This window comes from Rhea americana, unplaced genomic scaffold (assembly GCF_003343005.1).
Source record: "Rhea americana isolate MKP2758 unplaced genomic scaffold, rheAme1 scaffold_19, whole genome shotgun sequence".
Lineage (NCBI taxonomy): Eukaryota > Metazoa > Chordata > Aves > Rheiformes > Rheidae > Rhea > Rhea americana.
The window spans coordinates 2,642,411-2,654,213 of record NW_028186038.1 but is presented as its reverse complement, the minus strand read 5'-3'; the positions used below and the strand labels follow the sequence as shown (position 1 = coordinate 2,654,213).

Genomic DNA, 11,803 nt, shown 5'->3' with positions numbered 1-11,803 from the left:
ACACCTCTTGCAGCCCTGAGCTGGGCTCTCTCCAGAAAACCTGTGGGGTGACTCCAGGCTGACTGTGGCCTCATGCCACTCAGTAGCATCAGGAAATTCAGACAGACCTGGAGACCCAAGAGGCTTCCACCAGTAAATGTCACCTACTCGGCCAAATTTGGATTTGCAGGCAAGGAAATAGCCCTTGCCTTTCTCTGGAGATTTGGGCTTTTATTTAACTTGCACAGGGCAGGAAATGATCACAACAATTTACTGGCTTCAAAACACAAGGATATTGGAATAGGGCTGATGCAGGTACTGTGAAGTTTTACCTCCGTATTGCTCTGGTAAGTGCGGCAACACTGTTCCACCGTTCAGTTCCCTTTTCATCACAACTTTGCATCATCAAAGAGTGGGATAAAGCTTAAATTTGTGCTATAATTTACGTGGGGATTTTCAGAGGATTCCTAGGAGAGTTAGGTAGGCAAATGACAGTGAGAGTTGCACGTCTCAAGCCTCTCACATCTCAGTCCCCTTGACAGTGCCAGTCCAAGATTTCTATCCCTTTTTCCTCAGCATAGTATTTTTCCTCCCACAAAACTTGTGAYGTGTAGTCTGTTTACACTAGATCCCTTTAGCCATTTAGCAACCTCATGGAATCTTCTTATTTCCACTCTCTCTAATCTTCTTCCCCATTTATTACAGCTGTGCCCAGAGATTCAAGTCAGGGTCAATGGTGCTGAGACTTTCATTTACTCCTTCTGGTCACTGATGACCTATGTGAAGAAGGTTGGACTCAGCCAAGAGAGAAATAAACACTGATCTTGCTTTCACCACTTAAGGTAGTTGGGAAGGTTAACTTCATTATTTAATGTAAAATGAGGTGCTTTCCACTGCAGGACAGTCTTCGGAGCCAATATGTCATCTCAAATCATATTTCCTACATCTACTTGCACCTAGCTTTTCTGTCTAGCATTGCATTTCCTCCTTGTTTACAACTTATTACAGTTCCTAAATTTTAACTGGTATATAACTATTATTACTCATTGAAGAAAAACACCTATTTTCCTAAAGATTATTAATACATATACACTGTAATCAACAATATTTATTATCTTGAAAGACAACCAATTCTAGGGTCAAAACTTGTTTAACGCTGTGGTGYTAAACAGCAACAGAAGTAGCTGCATAACAGACATAAGCAGATTTATAGATACAAAGTCATTGATGTTATATGTCTACATTTTCCATTGGTTGGCTGCTATAATGCTAATTTTAATATTAAATTAAATTTAACATAACCACAACTAAATTCATTAAAGAAAATATAAAACAGAATCTCCTATGAAGTCTCCTATATGATACACAAACTCTAAATTATACTATGATGGTGCATTTTCCGTCCTTGAAAAATAATTGTATTTGTAATACTCCATAGAACTATCTGTAGGGCCCAAACTAAGCAGTTTGCTTCTTTCATAATACTGCAATTCTAGGAGACTGGAAATACAGYCAGAAGACCAGTTCTTGCAATATTTCAGACTGAAAAAATTCACACAAGGTACTCAGAAAATGAACATTCACTTCAATCTTTGTATTCAGGAATGCTTAAGAGATTCCATGCTAACGTATAAAATAACAAGGGAACGGTACAACACGATTAAGAGCTATGCTACAAGACTAGACCTTTTGGTGGCTAGAGTTTCTTAAAAACAGATTTAAAAAATAATTGCAATGACAATTACCCACCATTCTTGTGTAATTCTTGTTTTGAGCTCAGGAAGAAGAAATTGTCCATGGAAACAATAGATGGAAGAAATATTTGAAAAGATGCCTGTTATCACTTCAGATGAAATACCTGCTTCTGACAGCTTAGTGCAAAAAACCTGCATGAGACAACAAGGCAGTAACTTAACATATGTTTAAAAAGAAGCTAAACACACTAGCTTAACACACTAGCTTTAGATTGCAATTATCAAAGCTGACTACATAAGAACAAGGCTACAATTTTCAACTTCTGGTTCTCAGTCCTTGCGGATCACCAAACTGAATACTTGTAGGAGCTTCACAAAACCTAAGTTCCTTGTCAAGTAGGTTTCAATTTACAGCTTATAGGCCTACTCGTCCACGAGAAAAAACTGAGGGGTCTGTAAGTCAAAAMAGACTGAAACTACCGAAGAAATGAAACATCCTGCATTTGGAAGTGTAAGTTGCAATCAGGTCCTGACAAGCACTTAATCATATTTACACAAAGCAAAATAAACCATTTGATTATTTCATTTCTCTGCAGGAAAAATTACATCGTACTGAACAAAAACAGAAGACACTCCATAGATTTCTAAGTTTCTGAAACACTCTCGGCTCTTCCAAAGAAAACACTGCAAAATCTTCCATAGAGGTCCTGGTGTTGGAGGGTAAAGGGCACTATGAAAGTTATAGTTTCTAAGAAGATTTCTAGCAAGGAGACAATTTTCCTTTTTTAAAAGCACTTGTATAACAATGTGACTTACTCTCTTTTCTACATCTTTTCTGCACAGTCATGATTTTCTTTAAGATAATTACAGATACACCTGAACTGTGTAGATTAACATCAACATTTTTTGCGGAAGAAAATTCAGACTCACTACATCAATTTTACCTTATCCCATGTATAAACATGATGGACAACAAATAAAGAATGTGAGGGGGAACACCCCCCCCACTGTGAGCAACAGCCTGATCCTCGTGGCCCGATCCTAGTAAAACCCACCAAGCCTACTACAATTTACAGAAGAGTCACAGATTTCATTATTTTTCAGTACCCTTGGTGCCCTATGATTTCCTTTCCATGCATGCTCAGGGGAGGAACTGAACACTTACGGTGTCTCTCTTGGGTTGCTGCTTTCCCATTCCTCCTTCCCATGCCCTAACCCTCAGGCTCAGGGCACCTGCCTGCCAAAAGCTCGCCTCCAGGACCCTTGGCACACAACTGCTCTCTAGCCCTGTCAAGCAAGCTGCACCTCCCACCAACAAACTGTGTTTCCACTCCTGCTTCTCTAACACAGGCACTCATGTGGTTCAGTGTTTGGTGGCACTAATTCACACCAAACACAAGGGATCCTTGGCGGCCCACGTCAGCAAGGAGTGCTGATGTCAGAACTCCAAGTGCCAGCCAAAACAGGGGTTCTGGGTGTCCATGAAAAGGGAACCGGGCTCTCAGACAGAGGATGAACAGAAGACACCATTCTTGCTCACAGAAAGCAAAGCAAAATTTATTCAAAATTGAGTTACCTGGTCCAATAGATGAAGTCTTTTAACATATGCTTCTTCTGTATGGAGCAGTTCATTTGCAATGTTGAACAGCTTTTGGGGCTCTGTACACTGAAAAAACAAATTACATATAACACAATTAATCTGTACCTACAGACTTAACTTTTGTCAACCATTCCCTTTTCCATTTCCTCAGYGGGCCAAATTCCTTGCCAACACAGAAGCCTGAAGTGAATAAAGTTAATACACATCAAAATCTGTTCTGTGTTTCTTTTCAAAGGATGTGCTTGCTCCAGAGACATTTTTAAAGCTGTTTTCTGAAAGACCAATCACTAGTGCAATTACTGGCTGGCCAGGATGCCACTTTAATTCTTCGTGGATTTTTTATGAAGAACCAGAAACATCCTCCAAATCTGGAAATATACCTAGCCTGTATTTTTTGGTAGCTAAGGCACTAGACTACAAATGAACTGTTGTTTGTTTTTAATTCAAGTCTTATGACAACAAAACCAACACAAATGAGAAAAGACCACTTGCTCATGTATTTCACTCCATGGCCAGTGTGGCATTGCTTGATACATAACACTTGTAGCAATGTAAGTATTTTATGCAGTTTTAAACTCCCACCAATTCCTCAAAAAGAATTTTCAGTATCAGTGAAATCTTTCATTATATTAATTWAAAAAAGAGGCTAAAGCAAAAACTTGAAGGCAGTTGCAAAGTCTCAACTTTATTCACTTTTTATCCAAAAGCTATACAGATTCTCAGCTCTAACTACTTAAAAATACTCATATTAGTATGATACAGGCTTTAGCTTTTGATAAACTCCATATGTCCTTGTAAAGGTCTAGACTTTAAACTCCATGCTTACAATCAAACCAAAATTAGTTTCCAGAACTGAGGACTGGTTGGTTGTTTTTTTAGGAAAAGAAACATCTGAAAATGGCATCAAGCATGATCAAATGTATGGAAATTTTACTGGGCTGGGTCTGGAAAAAAGAGAATTGAGAGGAAGATAAGGAAGTAAATGCTTAGTGGAACAGAGTATCAACGGGGTGCAATTATTCACTGTCTCCTCCATGGAAAAACTAAACAGCATAAACTAAAATTATCACGGTCCTGCTTTAAGACCAGGAGATACTTCCTCGTGCAACGTGTTACTGCACTGTGGAACCCTTAAACACATGAGCCAGCACATGGTGAAAAGTTCCCACTGGTTCAAAAAAACCTACTGGACAAATTCATGGAATGAAAAACCAGCTGAAGACTACTAAATGCAAACACACCATTTGTGGTGTGTTCACCAGGTTCAGGAGGCACCTGAGGCCCTTGGCACTAGTGGCAATGAAGCACCCACACCACCTGTCCCCACGCGCTTGCTAAGACTCGGGGCAGGCATCTCTATAGACACACACCGCCGGCCACCACCAGAGACGGCAGCCTGGCCGGGGCAGGCTGCTCGGGAGCAGGAGATGAAAGCACATGCACACGAGGAAAGACTCCGAGTTACTCATTGCTGGGCTTCAAATCAACTGTAACCACCAAGGGTAAAAAATCTGTTCAAAGAAATGGGGAAAAAAAAAAACTCACAAAAACATTTACATTGGTAATTAAAAAAGATAGAATATTGCAAAGGCAAGAAAATACTAGTGAAAATACAGAATGCTAACAGTATAAATGGGTGTTTTGCCCTGTCTAGGTGAACGTTCTGTTCTCGTTACCCATCTGAAAAATAGATGAGGCATTTCAGAAACAGATCAGAGAAAAAATGATGAAAATAATTACGTGTGGAACAATTTCCGTAAAGAAGAWGTTAATAACAATGGGCAATTTTAAGAGAAGATAAGTAAGAGTGGACATAACTTCTGCACACAATGTATTTCATTGCTAGCAAAGGTCATTAAGCGCTCTCTTTAACCTTCACTGTCATTTTGATTATAAACAACACTGAAAGTAAACAAATAAAAAAATACAATCAGATAAACAGCAATACAAGTGAAAAACCTCAAAGAATTTTAAAAGTCAGCCATGTATTCAAATAAACCAGAACCTCAGTTACCTTACATAAAGGTACCACAGTTACCTTAGCATAAGGTATCTGGATTCTGCGACTTAAGTATTCATTGAAGAAAGGCAAATGGATTTTCCTGGATTTGAAAGGGGGCTAATCTTCCTTCCTGTAAAGCAATTCCTCTCTTTTTCTGCAGCATGAACTTGGAGGCAGACAACCATTCCATGAAGAAACTTTTGAAATGTACTCTACCTACTCCTGCTATTAAAATTATTTCAAGCWCACTCAATTTTTCTTTTAAGTTATTTTAACATCCTGCTCCATTCATCCATATGATATGTATGAAGAGAAAAAAAAATCACCGCACGATAATGCTATGAACTTGTTATGGGGAAAAACAACATATTACAGCTTATAATGAAATACACTGCTGGCCATTCAAATTCCAGGAACTACAAGGCTCTCCTCACAGAGAAAGAATTTATTTGCCAACTGTGTTGAGCGTAGAAAGGAGTGTCTGAATGAAAAGCACTGATGTAATCAGAGTGGCATGCCAGCCACCAAGAACATCCTTTGATTTGCTTGAATTCACAATGTGAAAAATAATTATTTTCGACCAAATACATTTGTTCCGAAAAGTAAACCTTTACATAGCACAGGCACTTTTAACCTCCTGACCCTCACCATCTGCAACTCAGTTTATATTTCCAAAAAACTTGCTGACATCTGGTTAAATAGCAAACAGCGGCTGAACAGAATTTTAGCTTGAGTTCAGCATAACATTTTAAAGACAGTCTCTACTTTCAGCTGCTGTTTTTGCTGGTGACAGAGATAAGCATGTTTTTCAAACTTATCTGCAGCATGTTCACCTTTCCATTGACACAAGATTTTAGAACTAATGTTTGATACAACAGATTAAACGTTACAGATAGTCCAGTTCTTCCAGCCTTCTGCATTTTGCACCATGGAAAGACAGATTTAACARAGCCTGAGCTGTACACCATGAAATATCTTCCCCAGGGAACTGGAATATATGCATAAAGATTTTTTTTTWWAAAAAAAAAGTGAATTCAGATGTGGATTATATTCCTTATGTAACGGTCTTAGGTAAGTCTCTGTTCACGTTTGCTCACATAACTAGAGCCCAAGGAACCTTATCTCAAYGAAGCAAGCATGATCAGTCTAATATTTTGGCAACAAAAGTAGATGGGAAAAAATCAAAGCATCAGGAGCACGTGCAGCCAGGTCACTTGGCCACCGGTGTTGTTTGAAAGTGAGAAAACAGGACAAGGAATCAAGAAGATGCTGTGGGCCACACGCTGGCACGGCAGCGCACAGACAGATTGCTCCCACCCCTCCCAAACGTTCAGACAGGTCGTACGGAGGAGCTGAACAGGATTTTCCACAACGCCCACACCAGAGCTGCTCGGCTGCGTCGGTAACCCGGAGATGCAGCGTGCCCACCTTTAGGAGATCTGGRAGGGAAGGTGTTGTCTAAGCAGCGAGTACTACTGACGCTGGAGTGTGGAACGCAGCCAGCCGCAACGAGTACTAAACTCGTATTTGCTTTTTATGGATTCAAATTGGGTAAATATTGGAGGCTAACACCATGTTTATGATTGCTCAAAACATAGACCCCAGTTTTTGAGGCCTCTATCCAAGCAGATTACCTATTTTGTTAACATTAAAGACAAAACGCAATGTTAAGCTTAAAGTTTATCTGCAAAACTACATAGGAACCAAATCATTGCTGCTGGGCACCGGCAAAACATAGCTGACTCTGCTAATAAACATATCCCAAAGAAACAACACGTCATTTACAGGACGGGTAAATAACACCGAGACGTGAAATATTTACTCTTCCCGATCACACAGATTTTAAGCTGCTTTACTCTTTGTAAATACACTTAGCCGCGGTATACACTGAACTTCTGCTTTGCCAAAGGTTCTTGCCGAACGACTGCTCGGCGCACCTACCGCGTGTTGCAGCTATCCTCTGCGGTCAGGTATCACAGCCGTAACGCTGCTTCACAATCTTTTCAAAACTGTTTAGCTGGCCGAGTGAAAAGAAAAAGGAAGCAGTAGGTGTTTATCTGGTGATATGGCTCAGGTTAAAATCATGCTTTAAAAACGCAATAAAATACCACCAGTCACTACTACGAAGAGCACATAAGGAAAATTTTCCTACTCCAAAATGCTGAAAACAGTAAGAGAAAGTTTTCCTAYGTTACAGCTCCTCTCTGTATACCAAAATCTCTTTTCCTTAGGGTAGCCAAAATAATTGATGATGGGATGACACACATGATTTTTCTGAATCAGCGTTATGATAAAACACTGATGCAAGCCATTCTGCATCCTAGGTAACTTGCATGAATTTCTCTCTGGCCTTTAAACATCACTGAATTAGGAGATAAAACAAAAAACAAACAAAAAAACCCCTTCTTTTCATAACCTGCTCTAAACCCACTGACAGAACGAATCAAGATGCCTCCACAGATCACGAAAAGACTGATTACTTTGGCCATGCTCCCTAGTGTCAAATCAGGAAGTAGAAATAATAACTTCACTTCCTCTTCAAGGCCAACTTTTTTTTTTTTTTTTTTTTTTTTTTTTTTAAGAATATACATAGAGATGATCTTACCCAGAAGGTCTGGACTTGGAGAACTACAGGTCAAATTTTCCAACAGAAACTGCACAATGAAATCAGAACTGAAACTCCAGTTAAGTGCAGGCAGAATGGAAATGCACCAGTACCTGTATGAGGCCCACATGGGACATCATTACTACTACTATTTTACACAGYCGGTTCTCAGGAAGTAGGATGGATGAAGAAAGGTCGGTTTTGTGATTATTAATAAACATGCATTTCTCTCAGTGAAAAAAAATATTTAAATAAAAAGATAGGAAGCAGCGTTAGCCATCTCGGAAGCCACTGCCCTGGACGGCAGGCTGCAGAGCATGACAGCCCCTCCGTCCCACCTTTATGTCGTTTCCTCCTTTGCAGCCATCAAGGCTGACGTGACTCTGTTCCTGGAGCTGCTGACATTTCCTGAGACATTATCAAAATTACTAAGCTCCCCTCATTCATTTTCACTTTGACAAAAGATAACTAGAGATCCCAGTCAGCCACTTCTGCRATTTTAAAATATATTCCAATAATTATGTGCTAATAGTGAGATCTGTTAGACTGCGCTGCAGACTCCCAAAGGAAGCCACGCTGCCGAGCTAAGCCAAGACCAAATAAAACAGTACGAGTCACACATCAGGCGACATTACTTCATCAGCCGTGGGGTGTGTGAAAGCTCAGGTGGTGGACGGAGAGACATGAAGCTGAAAATCAGAGGAGAAAAAAAAGGCAAATCTGATTTTTTTTTTCCTACTCATGTTTATTCATGAACTTCACTTAACTTGATATCCCAGGAGCTGCTCAGCCATCATTAAATCATTCTGCAGCTGTACTTATTACGCATTCTCCTCTAACTGCAACAAAGCTTTCTGGAAACCCAAATATTATTACAGTGCTATCTGCCCCCGCTGTGTAGCTGCACAACCTGGTGCTAGAAGTAGGCAGGAGGAAGCAAGGAGGGCGAGCTGGGACCTCGCCACCAGCCTTTCCGCAGGGAAGGTTTCGAGAGGAGGAAGGGCTCTCCGTTCCTCGTGCCCACAGCTGGGGCTGCCCGAACCCTCTTCACCTCCTTCCTGGGGGCAGGCACGTTGCTTGCCAGGAAATAATCTCTTTTGTCAAGGGTGACGTGAACTTCCAACCTCAGAATGACCAACAGGCAAGTCAACTCCTAACCCCCCAGGCTCTCCTTGCTGGCAGCCGCTGCCTATAACTTTTACTCAYAGTAAAAGTGCCCAAAACACACGAGGCAGACGAAGGAGAGAGCGGGAGGATGAGGGGGCACGCGATACACACCGGAGCTTTACGTGACTGCGTCAGCACGTGCCGTGTCCCCAGAAGAGRGCACAGTTTTTGCACGGAAGAAGAGGCAGGGAATCTCTACAGGCTTTTCTCCTCCATGGGGCTGCAACACCAAGGTGACTTAGTGGAGCCTGGTCAGTACCAAAGCTGCGTTTTTGAAGGTGGATTCAGCTTCACCTAGAAAAACCTGAAGTGCATCCACATGAACATCAACCTGCCTTCCTGTACTTACCTGTTTAGATTAAGAGGCTCAACGGGAAGGCGAGTAACTTCAAAAGACTTCTTTACAGGAAGACAAAWAATTTCTTCCTCTAGAGATCTCTCCCTTTCATAGATTCCTCAAGCATGTAACACAAGAGTATCATTTCTAACTCAGTGTTTTATCAATATTATTTTATATTATATAAATATTTAACTTAAGGAACAAGACTTACACACAGCTATCCAAACTCCAGTTTCTTAGAAAATGTTAATATTTGGCAGTAAAGCATGTCTTAATCATACAGTAAAGTCATCCGCTTAGAGCAGCCATAGTTGATTTGATACTGCACTCTTAACCCCAAAGAGTAAATTTAATTACCAGATTCAGGATTTCAGAATTTAGTGTATTATTTTCTTGCTGTCATGTTACACCCTGTAAGTGAATTTTAAAATAGTATTTCAGTTTCATGCATGCAACGTGCATATATTTTCTTAATATAAAATACTTAAAGTATTTCACTGTGTGTATATATGCATCTACCCACACAGTTACTGTGGCCTTAGGAAACAGGAACAGCACTGGACTCGAAGCCTTCCATTGAGAAATCRTGCTGCCACTGGGAATGTAAATAAGCTTTCACTCAAACTACTGACGAGATACTAGAGGTTAAGAGATGTACTAGAGGGTAAGTGTTAACAGCTGCTAATAGATGGATGTTAACAGGAGAAACTGAGATGCCTCACTATCACAAGGAGCTTTGCTGAAATTCCCCACATTGACTTCTTGCACGGAACATAAAACGCATACAGGTCTCCTCAGCCAGTGCAAAACTGCACTCCTGCTGGATCCCTGACTCGTATTGCCACAGACTTACTCCCGTGCAAGGCCAAGGTTATCTGCACCATGGCTTTCCCTGCCCAGTGGAAGGCTGGGCATCTCTAATGTACTTGGTGCGCACTTCGAATCCTCCTCCGCCCTTGGGGAGGTCAAAGTCCAGCTCGTCCTCCTGATATCCCCAGCAGYTGCCACGACCTGCTGAGGCTCACAGGGCAAATTCCATTACATCCCCTATATCTATAGGTTTGGTACGTATGTGCAGAAAGCAGCCAGGTTTGGCCACAYGGACTGGGTTCATGCTTGGTTCATTATTGCTCCCCAGTCTGGTACGTGTTTAATCATCCAGTCTACTCCAGATCAGCTCCCAAAAGGTGGCACCACTGGGCTACGAGCACCCTGATCGGTGCATGACCCTGCCCAAGTAACGGTGGCTACCTCACAAGAGGCAAGGCTCTCCTAGAGACTGTGAAATCTGTGTGGAGTTCCTAGAGTTTTTAGATCCTCTAGGATGAAAAACGCTAGCTACAAAAATATAAATTGTTGTAATTATGACCAAAACGTTTGATACTCCATAGAGTGGATTGGATATTCATTCATCACAGAGCTTGGAAATATGACCAACTTCCACTCTGACAAGGAGCGAGTGTTTGCCAGRACAACCTTTCAAGTTTTGCTTTGATGGCAGCTATTACTCTGATGTTGATGGTGTCAGTGACACCAAAATCAGTGTTTCTGTCCTCTCCTCTGACCAAAYGCATACTTTAACTGATGAGTCTGAGGGAATTTAGACAATTCTCTAGCACTTCCATTTATAAACACATAATAAACACATTCTGYGCCCATTATACCAAGATTCAGGTGGGGAGTCACATCTGCCTCTTGTACACTGAGATGGTAAATAAAGTTTCTGAATATGAGGGAGCTGAGACTCCTTTTTACCCAAATCAGTATTATACTCAGGCAATTCCATGGTTTTAAGAGAATTGTTCCTTATTTAGGCAGCAGTACTTCAAGAAGTATTGTCTTGTACTCTTTTGCTGAAGAACAAGGTTGTAAAAAGTGTCAGGTGCTTCCATTTGAGTRAGCAAGGCATTCCCTGAAAACGCAAAAGGTGCAGTATAGCAATTAAGCACTGGATAGGAAACAACAGTTTCAGGCAATAATGTTACTGTTTGAATCATGTGAATTGAAAGTGAGTCCAGTCACACAAGACTGAACTGGAACTCAAGTGACAAAAAAAACTTCAGCATAAAGCAAAGCAGAGTCTGGGTTTTTCTTCATTCCTTTCTGAAGGTATGTTTGTCTAATCACACTGTGTCTTCTGTTCTTTGAAAAAAGGGACATCACAGACCATTAACTATACTCAGAAACTGTACTCATCATCACTGAATGACAGAACTTTCTGCACAGCGGATATCTGCATACAATTTTCATCACTTAAATACTCACTGACTGATTCGACCCAGAAGMTATTGAATGAGTTTTAACTGCCACCTTTCATAAAGGGACAACTGCTTAAGTGCTTAACATTCATAAATCAGAGTGTATTCAGCAACTGAACAGAACTATGTAATTCACACAAACCGAYGTGTGAACACTA

The 11,803-nt window shown here is 40.8% G+C and overlaps 1 protein-coding gene across 1 annotated transcript in view; it reads right to left on the bottom strand.

Moving 5' to 3' along the window:
- FGD3 (FYVE, RhoGEF and PH domain containing 3) overlaps window positions 1-11,803 on the bottom strand; it is a 106,976-nt gene that overhangs the window by 32,037 nt on the left and 63,136 nt on the right. Inside the window, exons 6-7 of the mRNA XM_085302549.1 lie at window positions 3,250-3,339; window positions 1,729-1,865 (exon numbers count right to left, since the gene is read on the bottom strand). Coding sequence (XP_085158675.1) covers window positions 1,729-1,865; window positions 3,250-3,339 — 227 coding nt within the window. The remainder of the gene's footprint in view (window positions 1-1,728; window positions 1,866-3,249; window positions 3,340-11,803) is intronic.